Source organism: Micropterus dolomieu, linkage group LG22, assembly GCF_021292245.1.
Source record: "Micropterus dolomieu isolate WLL.071019.BEF.003 ecotype Adirondacks linkage group LG22, ASM2129224v1, whole genome shotgun sequence".
Lineage (NCBI taxonomy): Eukaryota > Metazoa > Chordata > Actinopteri > Centrarchiformes > Centrarchidae > Micropterus > Micropterus dolomieu.
The window spans coordinates 15,764,164-15,790,814 of record NC_060171.1 but is presented as its reverse complement, the minus strand read 5'-3'; the positions used below and the strand labels follow the sequence as shown (position 1 = coordinate 15,790,814).

Sequence of the window (26,651 nt, the reverse complement as noted above, 5' to 3'; positions counted from 1 at the left end):
AACTGTCAACCCATACACGTGCGGATCTCATGAGCATGGGTCTGGATATCTGTAGAAACTGTGCAGAAAGCTACTGTAGTTGCTCTACATTGGTGTCAGTGACATGTGCACGGTATGTCAGCAGCAGTGCACATATTAACATTTTCTAGAACTTGTCACATACTCACTTTTAGTAATGATGGCAGGAGATGCGGAACTACTGTCCAATATAATGTATGGCTGTGCAGTAAAAGAATGAACACAGATAGTAACATTTTACTGTTTACAAAACAAAAATGCTAAAATAAATCTAGAATATGTGCACATTTTGGAAAATTGATGCGGTTTCTAAATGTGAATTTTGTACACTATGTACAGTAAGTACACACTTGCACCAAGTGTGTACATTATAGAGAACCTGAGCTTGCTTGAAGTTACTGTTCTTTCATGCACGCAAGTTTTTATAAAAAGGTCAGGCATAGCGATAGTTGAAAAAAAAAACCTAGACATCCATAGAACAAACGTCTTTATTCATAAATGAAAGCAAAGATATAGATCCAGCCAGGGAAGAAATTTGATTTCTTTTTTTTTTATATATATAAAAATCATACAAATTAGTATCTGTGTTACAAATGATATATAATACTTCATAAACATTGTTTAAATCTCACAAATTGTGTAAACAACGTGTAGACATCAAATTATGTTTTTGGTCATCTTTGTTTGTGTTTTTTTTGTCACAATTTACAAGGTGATTAAAATACAACAATGTTCGTGCCATGAGACTGGCATTAATTCCAAGCACACAGCCTTGTCTAATCCAGCATTGTATTGTCATGAATTATTGTGATGAAATCCAGTAATAGGATGTGGAGCTGCATCACACTACTAACAGAATCTTTCTCTCAGTAAATAGTGACAAGACAATCGTAACAGTGAACCATCGCACCCATTTTTGGAAGTGATTTTTGAATTTGGGCAGGTCAGAGCTGTTGTTCTAACTTAACACCTTTGACATTCACATATTATTTAATATGCTCAGTGCAAAGAAACGTGCATTGCCATTTATCCAAAGAGATTTAAAATGTCACATTATACAGTGCACTGTATATCTACACCATACAGTGAAGACCAAAACGAAATACACAAAATACTAGAATCAAATACTCTGTACATTTTTATAGATCTATTACTGTGTCAATAAATTAATTTCTTTATAAAAAAAACAAACAATTGTGTTGAATAAACCAACAGAAAACATTTATTTTCAGTTTTTATTTTGTCTACCATTAGTTTGATTGTACTATTTTTCAGGAAATCTATCCTTGGTGGTCCCTTATATCACATACATCATTCATCCTCACATTGAAAAGGGTATTGCTTAAAAAAGGGTTAATAAATCACTGAAGCATTATTCCCTTTTGGAAGGTTTTGGTACATTGTACAAAATAGGATAAATGAATAAACATTGTGCATATACATTAATTGAATACTCCCATTTCAGAAATAATGTTTCATAATTTTTTGATGTTACCATCCAGTTTAGTGTATTCAGGCATATGAGCATTGCCCTGCTAGGTGTGAAGGGTGCAGATGAGGAGGAATTTCTTTGCTTTAGTTAACTGCATGTGATAAATATTAGACAGTACAGTAAGTCCTGCAGCTGCCAAATAAAAAGTCACTTAAGCGTAGGCTGTTGGGCCCCAGAATTACGTAAATGAGAATGAATGGTAAGAGCTCATCTTGTCAAAGTGCTTTGTAAAAACATGAATGTCTAAAAGCAAGTACTTATTATGCACACACACACACACACACACACACACACACACACACACACACTCAACAACAGTCCAAACAAGGTCACCAGGACCACTTAAGAATTTCAACAACATGATCATACACTTACTTTTACGTACTTACTCACAGCTTCAACAAAAACAAAGTCATAAAATAGACTATATAATTACTGTACAAACATTTTACTATAGTTATACTGAAAATACAGTGGATTTTCTAAATATTTACAAACACAAGGCCTGTCACTCCACACTTCTCAGCTCTAACAGTATACAAGAAACTCATGGCAGTTGCTTTACATGAAGTGTCATTTTCCCATTGTGCTTGAGAGCTCTGTGCTCCAGTCAGGTGAACTGGTCCTGAGTCTGGGGAGCAGTCCAAAAAAACCCAACAAAAAACAGCAGCAGTGACCCTGGTTGAAGGAAAAACACAGGAAAAAACAGGACAGAAGAAGAGTGGTTTACAGGCTGGGCTCCCCAAATGTCCTCCTGCACTCCATGACCCCTGCTCCAGGGGGCCGGTCACAGTTGTGTGTCAGTTTAACCTGGTTGGGGTTGAGGCGATCATATGCCAACTTGTACTCCCGATCAAAAGCATCTGCAATGAGATAATGGTTAGTTAATAATGTGGACATAACGTGTCAGTGTGAGCACTGAGCACACTTGCTGTACATGACATATATTTAAGATATTTGCTTTGAATAACATGTATTTCACATAGCAAGACAGTTACAGCCATGGTAGAGGATTTGAGTCTGGCAGTGGTGAGTTAAATACAAATGTCAACATGCTAACAGGCTCATAAGAACAATGCTAACATGCTGAGGTTTAGCAGGTATGTTCGCCATGTTAACCGCCTTAGTTTAGCTTGTTAGCAGGCTAACAATTGCTAATTAGAACTAAAGAAAAGGTAAAGGTGAGGCTGGTGGGTATGTTATTAGTTTTGCAGGTCTTTGGTACTAAACCAAGTACTGGACAGACTGATATTTTGACCTGATGATCCAGTGATCACAATTCATCCTGAGAGAGACATACAGTAAATGTTGTACTAAAGTTTGTGCTGGTCCATCTGGTAAATGTTGAGATATTTCACAGGACAAGTGAAGACTTTAACTTGCTGGTGGTGCTAGAGAAAAATTCAGAGGCTCTCCAAATTCAGTAGAATTCGCTCACTCGGGCAACTTGGTTATCTGTACCAAATTTCATCGCAACACATCCAACAGTTGTTGATATTTCAGTCTGGACTAAAGTTGTGGACCAACTGACAGACAAACCATGGCTAAAAGCAGGATATCTTTCTTTTGAACTTACTGATATTAATGTTGTTCTTGCCCAATGCCACCAGAGCGAGGAACAATAAATCTCGGTACAGGCTCCTATTTGACAATGGAAAAGAAGAACACAATAAGGCTTTCCATTCAAGTTTTTTTCTCTCACAGCTTTACACTAAAGTATTGATCTCCTTACCTCTGTCTTTTAAAACCCAGCTCTGGCCCCAGCACCTGGATGATCTGGCTCATGGGCTGATAAACATCACTCTTCTTAATGCTCCTCACAAAACCCTGCAGTAGCTCCACAGTAAAGAGCTGCCCTTCTTCACACAGCCCAGAGCGAACCAGGGAGTTTGCACCTGCAATGAACGAGAGATAAAAGTCACCCTGATCAAAGACTCATTCATCTCCATTACTAACAATCAACTCTGATAGTATAGCACTGGTAGAAGTAAGGTCGGCATGACTAACAGGAGTCCTGAACTGAATTATGCATGGTTTTCTAGTTGCCCCATATGCATTATTTAATTTACATGTAAATATCTGACCTTGAAACTTGCCAGCATTACTAGCAGAATCATTTTTCTGAAAGTAACTCACCTTCGGAAACACGTTATACTTCAGACAGTCAGTAAATGCTAGTAAATTCTTTCAAACTACTTACAATGTGTGTTCCACAGGACATAGGAGGGTTGAACTTTGTCTTTGTGCAACTTCAGGTTGTCCCACATAATCCTCACAAGCACCTGTTTGCTGTCCTCGGATGGAACACTCTGATGGGTCTGCAAGAGGTCAAACGTGTGGAAGATGAATCTTTTTCTCCATATATTATAGCTCTTATGGGTAGAATTTTGTTGTTATTCTATCTATAAAATTATTTAGTTTTTACTTGTTTAAAAACAATGAGCCATTCCCAGAGGAAATCAGTATTCTACAAGCTGCTTTTATGCATTGCTCTGATTTGATAGTGTCTTTTTTTATACCACCACTAGGAGTCACTAAAGTCAGATTTTTTTTTAACTACCTAGGAGGTTTAAAAGAATTGTTCTACATTTTGGGAAATATGCTTATTTGCTTTAGATATGAGAGTGGTATAAATATTCTCATCCAACTATCCAAGAAAGTGAATAAGCTAATATCTCAAACACAGTGGGTGGACTTGACAGACGTTTACCTGGTCTCCATGGCTACAGCGCTGGGAGGCCAGGATAAGAGCTGGCAGGTTGCTCGGCAGCTCCAGCCTTCTGAAGTACCACACAAGGTTCCAGAAGACGATGGGGTGTTGATCGACAACACTCGGAGAGGAGATGGCCTGGTCACCCTCATTCACCAGCAGGCTCTCCAGCTCCTTCCACAGAACCAGAGGGCTCAGGTAGGGCACCGTCACCGGAGCAGAGGAGAGGGGTGAGACTGGCGGGTCAGCACTCCCACTACTCTCCTGCCTCTGCTCTGCAGGTGACTGACCAGCACTGTCTGCAGCAGACATTTTGGCCTCGAGATTGAGTGACGCCGATGTGTCCTCCTCTGTAACAGGATTACTATCCTTAGAAGACCTGAGGGGAGACACAGAGTGGATCTGTTTAAAGAGGCCAAAGGGATAAAAGATTTTGTGTCTTCGTGTGTTTGTGTTTCAGTGCTTTTTGAAAACGTGCCAGACAGCTACCAAGACACTAGAAAAATAGACAATCTAGAAAAAGAGGTCAAAGACATTAAACCTCATATTATTGCTGAACTCCGTGTGAAATGATGGACGTACTTGATTAATTATTCAAAGCGTTTGTGCACTCTATGTAAATATATATCGGGTAGATACAGTGTTGGTCTGTGTGAAGGGAGCATATACCTGGTCTGTGGTCTCAGGTCTTTGATTTCCACATTGAGGAAGGGCAGAAAGGCTGTGCCGCAGAAGGGACAAGTGCTGTTGAGGTTTGAGTCGTTTGCTGTCCAGCCAGCCATGATCTCCTCATCATATACCAGACAGTCACACGTCTTACAAAGTGAACAGCTGGACATCAGCACCTATAACAAAAAGCATCAGGCTAATGAGGAAAGCCATCACAGTGCACTCAATCATGATTGTCTGAGTCAGTCTAATGATTAGTGTCTGATACGGGATTTTTATGTGAGTAACTTACCTCTATAGTGTAATTGGGAGTGGGTTGGAAGCGGCTGGTGTCGGGGGAGGAATCTGGAGTGTGAGGAGTTTTAGAGGGAAGTGCCAAACCACCTGGATAGAGGATTATACAATTAGACACACCAGACAAAGCCGATATTTAACACAAAACTATAATAATATAAGAATATACCTTGATTAAATAAAGCAAAAGTAGAAAAATGAAATGAAGCAGCAACCCGTTCTTCAAAGCAAAGTTTTGTTTTTTTTGCAAGGTAGGTTTAATAAATCTGCATTTCACATTGGTTTATTTTAGTGTGCATGTGAGTGTGCACGCACGTGTGCATGTTCACGTGTTTATGTTTAGCGTAGGGCCTGTGGCTGAGTGAAGACGAGCCTACACACTGAATCAGCCCTCATCCCTACTGGCCTAGTTTCAAGCAGAACAACACACATTTCTCTCCAGTACTGAGCCCTTCTCTTATTCTAAATTTAGATTGTCAAGAAGTGTTTTGCTGGAAACCAATACTGTGCTGCAGTTAAAACAACAATTTAATGAGCATGCCTGTAAGCCATGACTTTTTCACATTGGCGATGCTTTCATAAAGACTGCAAACTACTTTAAATAAATGTGGATTGTGCTGCTCGTCCAAAGTAAGATTTCATGTTATCATCGTAAAACCAAAACTACCAGATTTTTTTCCAACAATAATGCTTATACAGACTGATTAAAGGATCCGCAACAAACCAGAGAAGGAGTTGTGTCTGAACACTCTGTTCGGGGTGCTTGGGCTGCCCAGGTTGGTATGACCCACAATTGGGCTCCTCCTGAGTCGGGACACGCTGCTGTGCTGGGGGGAGGTAAAGCCATCTGGGTCAAGACAGGCATCACTATCAAGCAGTGAGGAGCAGTCTGCCTCTCCTGAGGTGAGTGAGGAAACGCTAATCCGGTCACAGTTTGCATCCTGCAGGAGAGGAGGAAGAAAAATTTATTTGTGGAGGCAGTTTGATTGGGAATACTAGTTAGGGAAAAATGCTGCACTTCCAACCTGTGTTAATGAAGTCTGTGAGGACAGACGAGAGTAGAGGCGACTGGCCTTCTCCGCCACGCCCTTCCCTGCTGATATGACGCTGCTCTTGAAGATGTCCAGGGTTGGAGTGAACAATGAGTCCATGGAGAATGATGAGGTGGAGGGAGTAGGTGACGAGGGTGACACCAAGGAGGAAGGCCTCTCCCTGTCTTTGTTACAGACACCCAGAGGAAGAGACGGTGACGGCCTCAGCTTCTCCTTGGGTTTGACAGGAAGTGGGAGGTGTGTGTTGGAGTGGAGCAGGGTGGAGGGACGTGGGGAGGTGTGAGGAGACGAAGCAGAGCAAAACAAAGGGCTTGAGGGGTTCTGCAGGTCCATGCTGGGTGCGCGGCTGCTAAGGGGGCTGTTGGCATTATTCATGTACGTCTCAATCTCTTCAGCAAGGTCGCGGCGGGCCGTGGGCGCGCTGCCGTTTTCCTGATCACTCTCTTGTACCGTGTCTGTCGCAATCAGTGACAGGGGATCAAACCCCATCTCAATGCCTGTTCTCCTCACAGTCCCAGCACTGCAGCTGACACTTCTCTCTATAGACACACCTGGCCTCTCCACCACACTGCTGCAGCTGACACTTCTCTCCACCAGAGGTTTCTGTTTATCAGTCTCTGTCTCCTCTTCTTCCACCCCATGCAGTCTGTCAGCAGCTAGGTGGTGCTGCTTTGTTGAACCAAGGTGAGGGACGGTGAGCCTGAGACTTCCTTGTCCACCAGACAAGTCCAGAGATTTTGGCCTTTCTGTCTTTGGTAGAACTGCACACAGAGTGGTGTCACTAGATGGACTGGAAACCAGCTTGTTACCATTGCCTGTGACTAAAAAAACATATGGCAAGACATTCAGCTACCATCCAGTAAGACTGAGATCAGTGGCTTTCATACACATCCATAAAGGCTTCTTGACAAACGTCTTTATAAATAAAGCTTACCTGCGCTGACATCTGTTGATTTGCAGCTTCTAGTAGAAGGAGAGATGCTGCTCATTGAATCCTCGATGTCAGGTGCTGGAGATAAATGATACCAAATTGTTAAGGAGATAATTACAATAAAAAACTATTTTGTGCATTTGGCTGCACTATCAACAGCTCTAAAATCTCTAACAGTATTGCATTCATATAAAAATCTACATTTGATATAGAAAAGAAATTTCACATTTTGTAAAGTATTTATTTGATTACATCTATAAACACAGAGGTTGCTGGAGTGTGGCCATTTATGCCAACATAAAGCTATTGCAATGGGGTTGAGAACTGGCAGCTGTGTTGTTCCTTGAGGGACAGCTGTTAATCTTAAAATGTGGCTGTCTTATGATCTATCCCAGAAAATAAAGTAAGCAATTAAGCTTGATGAAGCGACATACCAATTAGTGAGAACTTTTGATCACAGAAGCTGGAACAGAGATTGCATTAGACACAGCATGTTGTTATTTGCAACAAAATTCAGGACAAACTCTGTCATGCAAACAATCACCTGCTTACATAACACAAATTCATCCATCAACAGAATCTGTTTCTGAAAAACATCTAAATATAACAGCAAATGGATGGGTAGAGAGTATATTACACCCACACTGTGATATGATACCCCAGTTTTTAAAGACAGTGTTTCGTCTTTTGTGCACATTTCGCTGCCAGTAAGCAGTGATTCACTTTACAGAAATGCTAAGCGCGTCAAAGATTAGAGATAGACGCTAATCTATAACTCACTGGACTGCCTTGGCCCCTTGTCTTCCACCAGTGGTGTGTTGTCACTCTCTCTGCCACACATCCTCTCCTCCTCTTTGGATAATGAATCGTAGCCTTGGTCTGACTGTCCACCTGAAAAAGATAAGAAGCTTTAGTCTTCTGAAAAACAGTGATATATTTTTTCAACCTGGTTAGTTTCCTCTCTCACAAAGAGCTGAGTGAATCAAAAAATGAAATTTAGTCTCCATGGATGCTTTATAAGAGACAACTGATCAGAGAGTTTTTCTTCAACAGAGCATGGTGACATTCCCTCCAGCTTATACAGCACACAACGCTCCCAGAATAGAAAAACAGGAGCAGCAGGAGAGGAATAGAGTTTTTGAAAACTTGCATCATATTCACAAGGTCGAACTGCAGGAAAAGGTACAAACCTCCTCTGCTGTGATTTATTGTAGTCTCACAGAGCTTCTGCTTTATTTAATTGATTGCCTCTGAGGGATACGAAAGATAAGACAAGTTGTGAGACAGACTCAAATCCCTGATATTGTTAGTGTAAGAGCTTCAGCCTGCTGATAGACCACTATAAGCCACGATGTCTCTACTGTCCTTTATACACAGTACATTATACATATTGTAAAGCAAAAGAAGTGTAAAACTTTAATACTAATAACTTTTTTCACACATGGACATGTCAATGTTTTGTCCACAATTGTTTTTTTCTCTCTGAGGCCATGCAAAATAAAAGAGGAATTGGGAGCATTTCCCCCATCTTTCTGTGCAGTAAGATTATATGTGCATGTGGCTTTTGATGATTGCCTAGATTACATTTTCCCCCAATCAATTTTTGAGATTGGGATGTAATTAGCATTTTTTATTTTTAATAATTGTACAACATCTACTTGATGGTGTTATTTATTAATTAATTTATACTAGTGACTGTTCAGATGAGCTGCTGTAACGTTTGTCACTCCTTGATTCTGGAGACTTGTTTCTTTCTGTGAATGTCAGGTGAGAAAGCAGGATGTGCAGAGTGCAATGATGTCCAAACAATTAGTTGTATAGTATTATATTACTATATATAATTAAGGTTTATGTATCATGCGGTGTATCAAGTTTTTTAACATAAATTACATAAAATCAAGTTGGAAGAAGAAAGAAGCAATGCTGTGGCTTACTACCTGTACTAAATCCATCGTCACTGGAGTCCATTTTAGTGAAGTCAGTGTCGATGGAGGTGCGCTCAGCAGAGTCATTAGCACTATCCAAACTGCCATGGCTGACTGTGTCAAGATCACTGCCATCTGAAGGGAGATAACAGAAAAGGGAGAGGATGGGAGGTTAAAACAACTGACAGAGTACCAACAGGATTATCAGACCAGAGCCCAGCTAGTATAAGAGCCCTGTATAAACATTCAGTGAGCAGGGCTGTAGTCATTATCATCTACTGCAAAGATGCAGGAATGCTTTGAATGCCACATAGCTTTCATCATGATTGAACATCTCTTAACATAAAAGGATGCCAGAGTGCCAAAAGAGAATCAAGGTTTCACTTCTGTCTTATTTTTAACTGAAAGGTGAGCAAAATTAGGGTAGAAGTAATAAATTAAAGTGCACTTTTTCATTTCACAACTAAATTAAATTCCCCAAATTTACTTCATTTATTTTTTTATTTTTTATTTATTTAATTCACTTCATTAATAACTAAAGGATCATGCTACTCAACATTTAGTATAAAATCCTCTTTGTGAAGTGAATGAGATCAAAACGAACACGCAACAACGTTACCATATGTGGTGTAAAGCATGATGTTTTTGTTAAAGCTCCTCAAACAACTTGTCATTATGGTAATCAGAATCTCACTGGGCCATTGTGGGAATTGGGAACTAACATCAAGAGCAACCTGTGTGCTGTGAGTGCTGGGGAGGAAAACCTCTTCACTCTGTTTAATTAGCCTCATTAAGGAAACGCAGGTTGGGAACAATATGTGCTGGAGGAGGCTGGAGTTGGCATAAACCTTGTTATGAGACCAGGAAAGAAGCCTTGAAGAAACAACTGCTCCCACAGGATCACACTCATTTACATGTCCATTCCTTAAGAACTACAGGACATAAGAAAAATACCTCCAACATTTTCAGTCAATCATTTATTGAATTTGTGCGCAACGTACTTACGTAATTACCACTGAACTGAATGCAATCTCAAACAATTTAAGGCCTGGTTAGTCTCACCCTGAAACGATCAGTCAGTGTGGGAGTGCATAATATACTACACCAGTTATCATACTGTTGGCAAATAAAATAAATGCAATATGTTATGGCTGATAATTCAGTGATTTTAAATGTGAATGTTCAAAGTGTGTTTTTATCTCTTATGGCTGAATATATCTTTGTGATATATTACTAGCCAATTTTAAATGTAGACATTTGTGTGACCACATTGAGTGATGACTGTAGCCTTTTTAATATTTGCAAAAACTTGTTTTTACTGTCAGCCCGCATCTGTGCAGGGAAACTTTCAAGAATTCACTTGATAGTGAATAAATGCTAAAATAAAAATGTTTGACCACATATTGCTAATAAAATGAAAAATATCAGTGAGGTTATCAGCCGATATTAACATTTTACTAATCAGTATAATGCATCTGTGAGTTGGGACATTAGTATTCTTACCTGACATCTGAGGATCTCTGTGAGGGGTCTGTTGTTTTCTCCCTGCTTGTTTGAACTGGAGTACGCCGAGGACCACATTCCTCAGCTTTCCCCACAAAAAGTAGCCTCCTCTGGTGGTGGAGGGCCAGGTGCTCTCTAACACCGCCTACAGCAATGAACATGTACTGTATAAGTGGTCATACATTTTCAAACTTAAACTAAACTATTACATTTAGTCAGACTGGCTTGTTCATTGCTTACTTGTATGTATGTACAGTACATCCAAATAGCACGCACCTTGTTATAGTACCCATAGGTGATGGCATTGGGTTGAACTCCAGCTTTCTTCATCTCAAACAGCACCCTGACAGCCAGAACTGGCTGGCTGTACTGTCCACACAGCTGCAGCAACACACGGTAACACACCTTGGGCAGAAAACACCAGGATTTAAAAATTAAGAATGTGCACCATGACTCAATTTTGCAAACTCTACACTACTTAATATGTATATAGCTGTGTGGTTGTCTAATATTTAGCAGTTTCCCACCTCATCTGGAGCCTGCAATTTCTTATCCTGCATCTTCCTCAGCACATCGTAAGCTGTACGCAGAGCCCGGACTTTAGAGTGGCAGGTGCCAACAAACCCTGGCAGGCAGATGAACCACAGGCCATAGCAGTGGCGTAGCAGACACTTGGACCACATCTGAGGCATAGATGAATAGGTTTTGGCCATCCTTTGAGCTGATTTGATCTCCTGAGATAAAACAAGATCACATCTAGAGATGATTAATTCACCAGATTTGCATTTTGCATTCACATTTATACCCATATCCATCATTACGCAGAATGATTGCAGCAGTAAAATAAGATTAAATTCTTAAACTGCCTAAATAAAAGAAACAAATAGGGATATGGATAAAATGTGTATAAAACTATATTGTTTATTAATAGAAAAGACTAGTGAAAAATGGAAAAGATGAAGGGGAAACAAAGGTTTTCCTTAAATATGGCATTTCTAGAACAAGAAATCATAAAAGGTAACGGTATTTACTGGTTTATTTTCAAGAAAATCTCACTACTCATGTTGCTGACCTGTTTAGAGCGTCTAAAGATGGCCGTAGGGCTGGCTGGGCTGCTGTGGCGTGAGGCCATGCCTGCTGATGGAGGACTTGGTCCTTCCAGTGGCTCCAGAAGCTCAGCATTCAGCACTGGGAACCCAGTGTAGCTGCAAAAAAACATTTACTCACTCACTTAACCTGACATAAACTGAAACAGACATCACTGCCACATGAACACAAGCAAGCTGCATTAACAAGAGTTTGGCTCTGACACCCTGGAAGCTTGAGCACTAACATAAGAATCCAAAAGTGATGTGTTCCGGCTCAAAATAATCACAAAGCCCTGAAGCAGTGACAAATTATTTAACAAAAGAGGCAATTTACACTAAGTCTCTCTTTTGGGAGCTGCGCTGTGTGCACCCAGTGTTGGTGAGAAGTGTTCCTGAAGTGTGTGTCTGTGTAGTAAAATAAAGAGCCTGTCTTGTATCGATCTTTTAGAGATTGATCTGCAGTGTGGTACCTATAGCACAGAGGATACTCTTCTCCCTGTGGCAGTGGAGGCAGCTCTGGAGGGTTGACATAGACCGTGTGCTCACTGCAGTGGGATTCATCAAGTTCAATCATTCTGGTTTCCTCTGGCCGTTCACTGTCGATCTGGTTTTCAAGAGAAACACACATGCATCATTGTTCTTCCCTCAGTCCTTGATCTTTCCTCTTAGCTTAGCCATAAATACAAACCATAGGCACCAATGCTGCCTTGAGGCTCATGGACATCTGACACTGTATGAGCCCTCAGATTAGATCAGATACGAGGGTCAGTGAGGACAAACAGATGTCAGTAATGAGTCCATCTACATCAGAAATATGCCCCGTGCCCCCACTCCGTTTATCTAAAGGACAGTGCCAAGACAGGGGCTTGATACTATGAATCCTCCAAGGCTAAATTAATCAAGGTTGCAGTGACCTGGACAAAACTGATGCCATGTTGCTTTAGGGACATGAAACCATTAACCTGAACTGCTTTGGTAGCAATGCTTGATACTGAAATGCCACATTTCCTCCAGCTCAGAACTGATGGACTGATCTGCTGTATGGAGAAAAGTGTACAAAGCCTCACTACCTTCATGCCTGTCTGAGAACAACAGTAGTGGCACTCCTTTGTGTTGCATGGCAAGTTAAAGCGCATATATTCTTTTTTTTTTTTTAAGGAGAAAATCGCTACTGAATAACTGAAATACGTTAATATTATGGCAGTGGCTGAATAGCTCCCCGGTGCTACTGCGTTACAGGGTTTGTTCCACTCGGTCGAGTGGATGATTCAGTCAACTGACTCTCAGTGACCTATTTGCCCTCGCTTCGATTTGGCTCAGTGTTTCTCCGCTTATTGCCCTTCCTCTTGCACCAAGGGCCTTTCTCAATCGTGCACTTGTTGTCAACCTCAGCAGCATTGACGGTGAATGAATCAATGCTTCCACTTCTCAATAATAACCACAATGACCACTCATCAGTGAGATCTAACTGTTCATGCAGGATGTCAATGTGACTTCTTGATTGCACAAGTTTGCAAGCACAGAGGTTTTTTTTTTAGAGAGGCGGAGGATGTTTTGTCTTTTGTGTGTGTGTGTGTGTGTCACAAAACATGTGTAGGCAGTATGCTTTAATAAAAGCTGTCAAACCCTCAAATGATTAACCCTTTAACTGACAATGAGCAGGACTAGTGCACGTCCCATCGGATTTCAACAACAAAACATTTTTGACAAATAAGGATTACCGCCTCCGTCTTTGTCTTCCTTCGTCTCACATTTGGAGTGAGGATAGTGCACAAGTGCACAGAGTCATCTCAGTGAACGTACAGCAATCACAAATAATTAATCTCACTGTCTCACCGTCACCTCAAAGTCTTTAACATTCTGCATAACCTCTGTGCGGTTCATTCTAATAGAACTTCAATAATGCAGACTGCTGACACACACAATGAGAGCTAATGCACATCCTCATATTCAATACCTTTCCTGCACTTTTAGCCCCACTCCCTTTTCCCTCACTTTGATTTATTACTGCAGTTAAAAAGTGTTTAAAAAGCAACAAATGTTCAACAAATCAAACATTCACCCTTCACAAACTGTTTCAACTACAACACAAGCTCTGGTAGCTTACCTTGCCTCCAGTGCTGAATAGCTACCAGGCAGGGGCCATGATGACAAACAGAGCACAAAAGGCAGAAAATCAGAGAAGAAGAAGAAGAAGAAGAAGGAGAAGAAGAAGAAGAAGAAGAAGAAGAAGAAGATGACAACAACATTAGAACGACCAAAAAAATTTAAAAAGGCAGAAAAGCAGGAGGACTGAATGAACAGGGGACATTTGAGATGATGTTAATAAGAGGCTCAAGGGAGATGTTGGAGTGTTAATTACTCTTTGTTCATTTATATTAGTTCGTGTTATTTGCTTATTAGCTCCTTCAAATTAAACCAAGATCATAACAAGATATCTTAATTGAGAGGACAGCATGTGATTAATCTTTCCTCTGCCGCTGCTATTTTCTTCTGCAAAAAGGTGGAGGCCAGACTAAATATTGTTATTGGAGCATTTGCTCCTACACCAGAGAATGATGCAGTACATCTGATGAACTGTCTCTGACAAAGAAAATCCATAATAAAGATTAGCTGCAAACCTTACCTTATCAACACACTCATCAAAGAAAGCCAGGCTGGCGTCTTTATCGCTGACAAAGGAGCACTCCTCTATGAAACGGCTGAACATTTGCGTCTTGGTCATGAGAGAGTAAAACCTCTGATGGGAGCGGTCTCTGCTCTTCAGGAAGCCTATAAAACAAACACATTATGTAATGACAAACATGACAAGTGCGAATTAATATCCGATTATACAATTCGACATTCACTTATAAAGCCGTTTCAGGACATTTATGGGGTCAACAGACTTAATCAAATTTAAAGGAAATGAATACTGTGGTATGAAACAAGTTGTTCTCCTCTGCTCCGCTTACATAATGGCACACAGATGTGCGGGGACATTGTGTTATTACTCTTGGCGGACTTGTGAGTCAAGCTTAATTTCCACTGAGGCTCAAGTTAAATCACTAGAGTCGTTGCAGCAGTGATTTAGGCCAAACTTTGATGCTGCAGCACTCAAACCTTAACCCCCTGACCTATTACAGCACTAAATCATATTTAGGCATGGCAACAATAGCATGTCTGCATGTTTTATGACTGCATACATACGTACGTGGTTTTTTTTAAGGTTAACTATCCATACAACGTTGCAGACCGAGACTGAAGTGTACCTTGGAGATCAAAGAGGGAGCTGGCATCGGTGGTCTTCTCAGAGGGGGCTTGCGTGATAGGCAGCAGGTAGGAGCGGTAGCCTCGTAGGATGGCCGCCATGAAGCGCAGGAAGGCCTCCTGGATCTCCAGCTCCAGAGTGTGGAGGCTCTTCCCGCCATTGAGCTCACTGTCAGTTACTGTGTGCTCCATCTGCACATCTTCACGGTTCAGCTGACCTCCTGAGAGCACACCAACAGTAGATTATGTTGAATGTATGCACATAAACAACTTGGCAACAACAAAAAAAAAAATACTTAAAACCAAACAACTGAAGCACAGATTGAGTTTATCAGAAAAATATTCAGTGAAGGTTCTACTTATCTGGCACATAGATCTAACAATACATTAGCTAACCAATTAACAGCTGTCTATTTCACCTTCCCAAATGCAGATTCCACAATGAATGCCATCAGTCCTGACATACTTTTCTGAGGCTGATGGAAATGTCATTTGTTTGTTTTATTTGATCATTAAGTAAAGAACTGGACCAAACTTAAATATGATGCTTGATGAAAAGTTAAGAGATCACCAATATAACAATTTGTCCGGAGGGGATGAATGTATATTTCAAATGTCATGGGAATCCATCCAGTGGTTCCATTTCACTCAGAACTGCTACAGGCAGGGTTAACCAAAGTCAATAAGATTCCTCCTCTGAGGACCATGGATGTCTGTACAAAATGTTCACTCTAATTTTCACCAAAATGGAGGACTGACCAACGCTGCCACAGAGCCACATTGCATCCACATATTAGCAAGCAATACAATGTTGGGTGCATTTTGTATGTTTCAGTATCACTGGCCAAAAATAGACCACCTGATATTATTTGATTATATTTTCAGTTCAGCTAAAATTGAGTGTCATCGCAGGAAACATCAAAGGTAAATGTTAATCTGTCACATTGAAAGAGCTTCTTTCTAGGCTGGGTTTAATTTTGCATCTATGTTTAACTGTCAAAATGAAAAACATCTATGGTAGAAGAGGCATATATTTCCCTATTTACTGCAGACAGACCATATTAGGCCAATCAGCCACATGATATGCTGGAATTTGACTATGGGTCAAAAGCTATTCTGGGAACTGAGGTAAATGACTTAATTTAAGTAAATGTATATGAGGCAGGTTGAGCAGGAGTGGATGCACCATAAATACTAAATTACATCCAGAGTATCTCCAGGGATGCACTAAACATTGTAAGTTGGTTTTTTATAACAGTGTAAGCATCCAATGAGTTTTCCTGTAAAAACTGACTGTAGAGCATGACTCAACAGACTCAAGTAGCCAAACTAAATTATTCATGAAACCCCACATAAAATGATTCAGCACCAGACTGGACTCACCCTCAGTGAGCTGCTGATAGAGTTTATTCAGGGTATTAAGAAGATGTTTGCAGGCTCTCCTGGGCAAGATTTTCCATGTTAAAGCCTTCTTGTCGTCTTTTCTGAAAAGCACACCATATGGTTTTCATTAGACGGGAGGACAGTAAAGAAACATTGCAAAGAGATATAAGGGGGAAGACAGATTCACTCACATGAGCACTGACAATTTAATCTCTGCCCAAAATATCTTCTGAATTTATGTAGGAGACCCAAATATGCTTTTGTGTACAGTACGAATATTTAACATGCCAGCTCCTATCACTGACAGATACTGATAACCTCGGGAAGAACTTTCATAATCACACCTAGAAAAACCTAAACCATGAGAAGGCTGATTTGTATCTTGAAGTTGAAGGTGACCTGCGGTCAGAGGTCACTTACTGGGAGATAGTGTTGGTGTCCAGATCCACACAGCTGATGTCAGCTGGGGGTATGTAAAGGTCAAAGTATCGGGAGTCCACACCTACAATGAAAGGGCATGGCGCGCTGAGCACACCGGCCAGCGCCAGCGGGCACAGAGGGATGTAAGGGCACGGCCAGTGGAAAGGGAAGATCATCTGAAAGGGAGCAGACATATCCATCAGTCTAATGCAATCAATATGACTGATACATACACTAACTAACTTCATATGCACATTTTCTTGAAGAATGTTTTACAGAGGTTAATTGAACATCTATAATACCAGGTGGTCTTTATTGACGTGATTATAGGTAATTCATTCACGCCACAGCTTGGCCTCTTACCTCATCTACCACTGTACCTAAAATCACATTAAAGACCACCCCCTTTAGGGTTATTATCAGGAAAAGTGGAGAGAAAGGAAAAGAACCAAAACTTACAGACACAAGAGCCTCTGTAACACTGGTGAGTACAGCTGGACGCAGGGAATGAACCAGGATCTTATGCTCTGTGACAGCCAGCACCAGCAGAGTGGCCGCATTCTTTGGGCCCAGATTTAGTAGTAATGTAGAGAGGCTTCCACCACTACAGCGCAAACACACACACACACACACACACACACACACAAATAAATCAAATGTTTCCAGATTAAGACAGCAGCAAGTTTCCATGTTTTCGTTCTGCATTTTCCTCATGTTTCCCTACCTGAGAGGCAGTGGAGAGGACACAGGTTGACTCAGTATCAGGCTGTCATGTGGAGACAGCTGTGGGAGACACACAGGAGAGCGTTAGAGCATTAGAGCATCAGTGGATGGAAGATATAGGCTGTGTCTACAATGTGTTATAAGAGGTTCATGTCAAACCAAATAAAGCAAGCATACGGAAATGAAGTTATTACTTCACTCATCAAATTTCACATTTTAAGCTTACCTGCACTAGGATGCGTGGTCTCTGAATGGAGGGGAATGGCACTGTTTGCATGAAGTGAGAGATGTGCCTGTGAGTAAAAAAAAGAATCACTTGATAAAGCAGTAAGGGCACCCAAACCTGTCTGCAGGGCTAAGAATAGACCTGAATCTTTGAACCATAATGACTGACTTCAACAAAGAGAATGAATCTGTAACTAACTTTTCAATAGGCAGGGCATGTGGTCCAGAGATAGAGTATCTGTAGAGGAAAGTCAGAAAGCTCCTGAAGGACTGGAAAAATGGCCAGTGGGAGAGCAGACAGATGCTCTTGTTGCTGTAAACACCCCTGGTCCCATCAGGTCCAAGATCAGAGCTTGGCAGGCCGAGCTGTGAGCGCTGACGCTCAGACAGGCCTTCCTCTGAGAAAGGCTCATAGAACTGGATGGCTGCTCCATACACCTGCAAGGAGAAGGATCACAGTGTGATGATCAGCATAAAGAGCACCTAATACATACACACACAAAAAGACTTGTTCACATCATGATGCAATTTTTACAAAGACACAAACCACAGCAGTCAGAGGTCCTTTGAAATAACTTATTCAGGTAAGATATTGCAGTTGCTCCACTAGATCATTTTCATCGTAATAAATCAGCTAAATCTTAATCTGTCCTTTGAAGTTCCAAATAAATAAACAAACCATTGCAGACATGAAGTGCCAGGAGAATACTGTGCAGACTAGAGGTTGCAGGGAAAAAGGAGTGAGCACTAAAGCATTCAGCATTTAGAACTTATGCACCAGCCCAAGTGGTGCATGAGCTATCCATTATTCAAAAGATGAGCTGCAAAAAAACACTTTATGCTGCATTGCTTTCAAAGACTACCCGCCTTTTAGTATTCCAAACATAGCCTTTAGACCATTTCTGATTGCAGTCAGAGTTTAGAAATTGATTAAGATTGTCTGGTGTATAATTACATAATATACATATATATATACACACACATATACATATATATACACACACACACACACACACACATATATATATATATATATATATTTTTTTTTATTTATTTATTTTTATACACACACGAGTGTAGAAGTTTCTGTGGGTTTTGCATGACACAAAAGGGCATTAAAAAATGAACTGAAATACCCAAAAATTCCAATTAAAAAAGATCATGACAAAGGACTATGGTTATTTGTAACGCTTAGTGGTATTACCTTTTCTCCAGAGGCCCCCGTCAGTACAAATGTGGAAAAAACAGGCAGGGAGTGTTTGGTGTGTGCTGGCCAGCACTCGATCGTAGCCCCCATGGGCAGGCAAAACATAGGCACTGACTCAGGCAGTGGGAAGGACTCGTAGTCTTCTTTGGGATACCTACACAGCAGACCTGTACACAAATAGACACAGCAAAGTCGTCAAAACTCCATTACATGCTCGTTTGCAGGCAAGAATGCCTGAATAAAACAGACATTTCCACAATCTGATTACTTGAGCAATCTGAACTAGTTTTAGCACACAACACAAACTCTGCACAACACTTTACCTGCTTTGTATGCGATTGTGTTTGCTTTAGCCAGAGACTTCTTATAACAAAGGTAGACTGAGGATCCCCACTGGAATATGAGAAAAGACAAAGACCATCACAGGTCAATCAAAACCTGCATTATTTGTATGGACAAACTAGACATGTGTGTTCTCAGAGCTCTTGCCCACCATGCTGCTGTTGAGGTTCTTGTCCACTTTGCAGAAGGTGTGAGGGGGAGTCTCCCCCTTGCCAGGGATGATGATGCAAACATCAGTGACAGCCAGTGAAGTGTGGGGCTGGCTCTTCGGGGCGCGGCGATAGGTAATGTAAATGCGTTGTGATGATGAGTTGCTGATGTTGGCAGGTCGACCTGAGGGTGTGGTCTGGACGATGTGACATCCAGGCTTCAGCTTCTCTTTCCACTCATACAGAATCCTGAAATAAGAGGCAGTGTCAGACTGACCTTTAATATGATCCGACCGTCTTAAAAAATATTACTGGAGAGCTTTGATAACATATTCATTGAGGAGATGTCAAACTAGAGGATGTGTTTAAGAACAGAGTGACCCAAAGCAGAGAAGTGATTAGTGGTGCTGGGTGAGTAAAGGGTCATTGACTGAGGATTACTGCTTACCCAAGATCTGTCAGTGGAGGCTTATCTCTGCCTCGCTTAAAGCATAAGAAGATCTGCGGGCCCCTGAGGCTGGCTCCATTGAGCTCTGCAGAGAGGCCCGAGGGGGTGCTTTCCACACAGGTGAAACCTGGGGGTACTTCTTCACCCAGGGAGCGGATCACCACAGCGACGTCAGTGATGGGGGCTTTGGGTTTTACAGATTTGGGACCGGCATCATCAAAGTGGAGCTCCTCCTCCAGAGGCTTGGACGAGTCGGTGAGGCCGGCAACAACAAAGTAGTCAGCAACACGGGGCCCTTTATCGTCCATCATTTCCCATCCCACACCGTGGGCTGAAAAGTAGACAGGGAGGGGATTCCATTATGCATTTTAGTCATATTGCTTGATGTAGACTAGCTTAAAAACAAGAGGAATATGGCTCTTTGCCATCAGGAAATGACCTGACTGAGCAGACTAGGCTGGCTAAAACACTATCACCTTTAAAATCATTCTCTGAGCACACTGTATTAATTGCCTTGCTGTTCCAATTGTTGCATTAAACAGGGTAATAGAGAAACAATGGAGCATGTAAAACAGGTATTACCTACATTACAAATGTATACTACACTGAAGAAACAATAGAATATAATTAGAGCATCTGGAGGCACTTAGCAAACATTCCTGTCTGCAAAAACACCATATTTCAACAAGAAATATGGGAGGTTTTAAGACCAATGACCTTGCTATATGCCATGACCGATTATGTAAAATAAAACACATGCGTTAGAAATAATGTGTGGAAAAGAAAAGTACCAGAACTATAACATTACTGCATTGGGAAAAGAAGAGCAAAAAGCTTTTTCTGAGCTTTTAGCGGGGTAATTTTCATACATATATTCTGTGCTTGACAATGTTGAGAGAAAGAAAGGAATAGAGGGAGCGCCTGTGAGTCAGCTTGTTATAGCTTTATCACAAAGCATGGAGCCCTGGGAGCCCTCTCAACACTGGGCCAGCTTATTGTGCTTCAGCTAAAGAGCCTGCTTTATCTCTCTCTGCAGTTCCCCCACACTCACTAGCAAACTGATAAACAGCTGCCTATTATTTCCACCACTGGGATGTGAAGGAGTTAGCATAAAGTTATCCCCCTCCTTTGTGCTGGATGTGTCACTGGTAGGAACCATGGCACACAAAAAGCTGTGACCAGATCGCACCCACTTATAAGGACTTTGGTTTCCACTGGCTTTAAAGCTAACAGATCTGTGTGCCGAGAGATGGGACAGAAAACTAAGCACTGCTTACAGGCTTAGGGTGTGAAACTGACCGCTAACATGAGAACATGGAAAAAAGAAGATAATCTATAGTAGCAAGCACACTGCAGCATTATCATACTAAGGGATGAGAACGATTCAGCCATCTGTAACTAACTTGTCAGTCAGAGAACACCCACATTTAGTTATTTGGCCAATTTCTGTACTAGAAACCACAAAACCATCCAAAACAAAACATGTCCTGCATCTCATAAGCCCGTTTGCTCTGTACATCAGTGAGAGTGATCTTTTAAAATGTCTCATCATCACACGGTTGCACATGGATTTAGAGTGTTTCAGCCTACAGGAGGTTTATAAGTGTTTATGTCCAGTGTTCCCAGTTTAGCTGATGGCTGTTGTGATGACAGTTATTTGTGCTCAGCAGTGTTGAGCCTTGTGGGTCTACCCAATGACTCAGCATACCAAACCGTGAAACGTTTTCAGCTTAATTTTTATCTCCTTCATTACTGGATTTCATTAATTGGCTGAAGAACAGCTAGAGTAGCACTTGAGAATTGCAGTATTAAGTTTTTTCTAATGCATCTTTTTTTCACTCGGGTTTTCAAAATGTATTCACAAGTGTTATGAGTAATTCTGACTTTTTCCAAGATGTCGTATTATTTCCACAATTGATGGTTACTTAACTAGCATCCTTTCCATGTTGCTCCACTGGTTCCATTTTTCTAGCACTTTGATGAGTGGCACCAGAGCAAGTTTTTATTGAGACTAATATAAAAACATTGATTTATCTATAAAATGAGATATACAATTATCTTTTCTCCCTGTATCAAATGGATTAATTATGGAGTTTCTGTAAAGGATAATGTCAAACACAGTGATTATGATAAAGAATGAAAATCAGGAGGCATATTTCTATCGTAATCTGCAAACTTTCGTTTTCCTACAACTAAAGAAAGTTATAGGCCAGCACATTTTTCCTGTTCAGTACATCCACCTCTTCTTTAATGTGACAACACATTTATGCCAATCTGTAAACTGCTTGCTCTTTGTAAGTATTGCATGAATGCTGCTAAATATATAGTTGATGGCATGGCAGATGTGTTGAATAATACTTGGATGGATGGATTAAATATAGATGTAGCCTAATCTCCAGTTCCAACTGCCACTACATCCACTCCGTCTATTCCTCCTTCTCAACAGGAAGCAGAGGCCTAAAATTATATCTAATACTCGCCATAGCAACAACATTAAAACTGAACGCTGAACTGGAGACTGATCATTTCTCACTCTGATGCTGAAACGAGCCGGGAACATAGTTCTTGTTAAGTACAAGTCAACTAATGTGGTGTCATTAGACTCTGCTCAGAAACTCAGAATCCCTGAGACACCCTATAATATATAAAATGCTTTAAACGTAAATATCAACAGACATGCAGTATATAAAAATGGAAAGCTATGACAATAGTGTCCGTTTATCTTATAATGTTTCTCCATTTTACTGGCTTTTTTGTTGTATCGATCTGGAAGCTCACTGAACAGGCCTGCCCACAGTTTTTCCCTTTTTTCCTAGCAATATTTTGTGTGAGTTTTACTTTGTTTTCCATTGGTGTCTAAGGCTGATAATGCTGTTTAAGCTGCACTAGATCAGAAAGTAGCCAGTAGCCTTCTGTTGTCATGTGTCTTGTGCTTTATTTTTTACTGTTTTTTTTATTTTTTTGCTTGTACACAGTATTGCATCCGTTTGTTCAGTCCATCGAAAATCCTTTGAGACCTGCTTTTTCGACAAAAAGCCTATAAATAAACTTGACTCGACCAGACTTGATATTTCATTTTCCACATTATTTTCAACTATCATCTTATTACTTATTTCAGGCGAGTCTGTGTTAGCTCAAGACTGGAAGTGAGTGACTCACTGTCTCCCCAGAAACTGCAATCTCTTCATTGAGCACAGTTTTCTTCATAAACGCAGCACAAATAAGGACACAGCGGATTTCCTCTTCTTGCCAGCTAACAAGCCAACTTCCCTGTTCACATCCACTATTGTTTTTATGAGTCACCTCCAACTGTCAGCTTTGCAGAGATGAGAAATTGTCAGTAATTTGTTAACCACTTGTGCCATAATGTTCCCACAATTTTAATTTCACCATCAAGGAGCCGAAAACTTAGATTTCCCCCACACCGTCTTAGAACATCCCACTCCATCTTCTGTATCTGATAGTCTCAGTGTTTCATTTCAAATATTGCATTATGCCCTTTACGGTTTCACCATTGATTAAATGTAAAAGTCTTGAAGTTTGCTCATCACTTCAAACCCTTTTTACTTTAAATTCAATATGGAAGTTATAGCATTTGAAAGAAACTGATTATTGATCTCCTTGTCCTCATCTCTTGATATTTCATGCAAAGAACATTTTTCCCTAAACAGTCCTGCAGGATTAGATCTTTAAAAATAATTGACCCTCTCTCTCTACATTGTATTTGATTTTGTGGTGTGAAATTAAAGCATTTTGACTTTTGCTTTGAGCATCACAGTGTTGTTGTAATTATGACCCGAGAGACAGAGACAGCGGCTGCTGGACAGTCAGTTCCAGATTGTGTAGGGATTAGAGAGCGTTGTTAACAGCGAGGGTGGGGTGGGATGGGGGGTAGATCTGGGGAGGGAACCACCACAACGTTTCACTCAGCATCTGTTCCCTCTTAGTGCTCACCCTCATCATCCATTTGCATTCCTTATGTTTGACAGGGGGGACCCTACTTGCTTGACGAGGAAACCACACACGCCCAAGATAAATAGAGCAGAAAGATGAAAGAGAAACACTCAAAGCTGGTTCCCTGAAAAATACCAAAGCATCCTGCACGATACGCTTGCAACGCTTGCATTTCGTGCATTGGCAATTTGGTTTACCACAAAGCCAGCAAATGGATTTTAGATAAATACAGCTGACCATAGCGACCATAATAATACAGGGGGGTTTCTCATATGGCCTCATCAGAAGAAGCCATCTTATGGAGCGTCTATACGGGATGCAATGAAATAAGCCTCCATATGACTTCATTGTAACCAATGGGTGCACTGTAGTGAACCACACACAGGCTGCGATGCTCACTAAGAACTTTAAATGTGTACCGCAGTGCATAAAGCTATAGACGTCAATTATATAACGTATTTACCATGTCATTTATTATCCTAATCAAACATCCAACATTAAAATAATAATTAAAGGGATCCCGCGTGTAACGCCAACAGCCATCATCCCAATAAGATCACAGTCTCAAAATATTACAACATGAATACGAGACACACCTTAATTACAGAGACTGGATGTGTGAGCATCGTTTGTTTTTATTCTCAATAAAAGAAGAATCTACTCACATCCCAGAATCACGACGACTGAAAGATGATCTGGCGAATATGAGCTGAAATAAAACCGAGATTCCTGTTGATGAGAAATTTTATTCCTCCGTGTTTGCTTCGTCAATTTTTTTCTCTTTCTTTCTAAATTTGTTATTGTAAAAAAATATATAATTCACAGTGGGTTGGACGTTTTCCGAATAGATCATGTAGTCCCGAGCTGCGCTTTATCCAGACCAGTGCTGTTCACGTGACTGATTACAAACCTCGCTGACGTCACTGATGACACTGCTGGCAGCTGTGACAGAAGAACAACGTCTGTAGCTGTGAGGAAATATTTGGGATGCGTTTACAAGTTTATACTGAACAGCACAGCTGCACGCAGGAGGAATAAAGAAAATATATTTATATAGAGCGTTTATCATAACTTATTATTATTATTATTATTATTAAGCCTGAGCAGTAGTTATTTTCTGTACATTTCAGGGCTGCAACTAAGATTCAAAAAGTGTAATGAGAACCCCAGAAAATTTTAGAATACAGTCTCAATAAAAACAAAAATGAATATATATATATATATATAAAATTCTGTCAATTACTTTCTAGATTAAATGATTGTCTGAAAAATATCTGTTAGAAGGTGAGTTTTCAAATGTCTTGTTTTGTTGACCAACTGTCCAAAACCCAAAGATATTCAATTTATTCTCGTGTATGACAAAGAAAAAACATCAAATTTGAGAAGCTGCAAACAGCAAATGTTTGGTTCTTTCAATTGACTAATGGATTAAATTCTTCAGCTATATTTTACAGCCTTTTCCACACAACCAGGAATAAGAGTGCTTTTGGCGGCATAAAAGTAGTTAATAAAATATAAGAAGTCTAAATAATATGGCTGTTAGCCTATAAAATATCATGCATAAAGCTTAGGAATATCGAATGTGTTTTTGTGATAAAGACATTTTATTTTGTGGGTACCACATGTACATGGTTTATTTTGATGAATTTTTATTTATAACTACATTTTAGTCTTGGGGACACATTATGTGTTGTTTTTCAGCTAACTGTCAGCTAAAGTTCAACTGAACCCAAGTGGATATTACGGAGAGCATAAAAGAACACAACTAACAATTATAGCCTATATGTTTCTCTTAGACTCAAGTACTGCAGGTATTAAACTTTTCAATGAGTTGTTACAGTCAGACACTCAAAATGTCTCAGGTCGAAGAGAAATAGGCCAGTACCTGTGGCCAGAAACAACATGGCCTACTCGCTTGCCCTCTACTGCCCTTGTGTGGTGATTACCAGGACATACAGTTTAGTTGAAACTTTCAAATGACCATATTTGAATACCGGAAGATCACAGACAGCTTACATGTACTCCATCTTCAGACATTTTCCTGTGTCATCTTTGGTGTTGTAATTATATATTTATAATTATGATATTCACATCGAATTGCCTTGCACTTATGTAGTATAACAGGTCATGACAGTAATTAAATGAAAAATGTTGGACATGTTATTACATTTATAGAGATGTAAAAGGAAAGTGAGAGATTGCATTAGATGAAAAATTTAGATTTGAGATGCAACTTTATTAATAATATAAAGACTCTCAGATGCAACAAATGTTTGTGAGTCCAATTTGTAAGACAGAAATGTCCGAACATCCTACTTGCTCTGGCATCACATTTTTTGGAAAATTTCATCAGAGGCCCCCAAATTAACCATGATAGTGCTGTCTGGAAAATTAAAAAAAAACAACTCAAAACCAGCTCAAGGCCCATCAAGTTTAAGTTTCCCCATCACAGAGCTACAAATGTAGATTTTTATATCACTCATTATATTCAAATCTTCTTGCCCCAGTGTATCATATGCAATATCCCAAGATAACTTTTATGGTTGCACCGTTGCTTTAAATGCAAAAATCTCACATTTCTGAGGTGAAACTGGTTACATTTTGACTAAACTACAAAAAGCAATTCAGTAGAGGTCTCTAGCTGTATCACGAGAGTCTGGTCTGTATAGATAAATCACTAGATAAACTCAAAAAAGACTTATTTGATATCTGCATTAGCTGGCTGCATTCATGTTTAAATGTTGTCCTCTTCCATCATGTCAAGATCACTAAATAATGTATTTTGTGACTTAATCATGACAAATAATTGGCAACTAAAAATCACATTTTCACATTTTCACATTTTAACTGGAAGGTTCCAGAAGTTGGG

At 40.3% G+C, this 26,651-nt stretch overlaps 1 protein-coding gene across 2 annotated transcripts; it reads right to left on the bottom strand.

Annotated features, from left to right (window-relative positions):
• Positions 1–1,781: 1,781 nt before the first annotated feature.
• On the bottom strand, positions 1,782–24,633 carry dennd4a (DENN/MADD domain containing 4A). 2 transcript variants are annotated; one of them, XM_046036409.1, is made up of 31 exons: positions 24,448–24,633; positions 19,829–20,159; positions 19,383–19,629; positions 19,213–19,282; positions 18,887–19,056; positions 17,882–18,120; positions 17,684–17,750; positions 17,459–17,517; positions 17,194–17,338; positions 16,735–16,910; positions 16,315–16,415; positions 14,934–15,152; positions 14,309–14,454; positions 13,790–13,810; positions 12,153–12,286; positions 11,667–11,799; positions 11,122–11,328; positions 10,871–10,999; positions 10,595–10,739; positions 9,104–9,226; positions 7,947–8,057; positions 7,170–7,244; positions 6,209–7,056; positions 5,908–6,124; positions 5,182–5,273; positions 4,890–5,065; positions 4,221–4,599; positions 3,711–3,828; positions 3,243–3,405; positions 3,087–3,151; positions 1,782–2,373 (listed from the first exon to the last, which is right to left on the bottom strand). In XM_046036409.1, exons 2-31 carry the CDS (start codon positions 20,137–20,139, stop codon positions 2,237–2,239), a joined length of 5,223 nt encoding a protein of 1,740 aa, XP_045892365.1. In that variant the 5' UTR covers positions 20,140–20,159; positions 24,448–24,633; the 3' UTR covers positions 1,782–2,236. The 2 variants fall into 2 exon arrangements, with proteins under 2 accessions (XP_045892365.1, XP_045892366.1); XM_046036410.1 differs by lacking the exon at positions 13,790–13,810.
• Positions 24,634–26,651: the final 2,018 nt, after the last annotated feature.

Excerpts from the sequence above, each read along its gene's own strand:
- dennd4a (XM_046036409.1), bottom strand. The coding sequence starts at position 20,139 with ATGATGGACGATAAAGGGCCCCGTGTTGCTGACTACTTTGTTGTTGCC. Across the intron at positions 17,751-17,881 it reads CATGCCCTGCCTATTGAAAA|GCACATCTCTCACTTCATGC; the intron begins GTTAGTTACAGA and ends TTTTACTCACAG. Across the intron at positions 3,152-3,242 it reads CTGGGTTTTAAAAGACAGAG|GAGCCTGTACCGAGATTTAT; the intron begins GTAAGGAGATCA and ends ATTGTCAAATAG.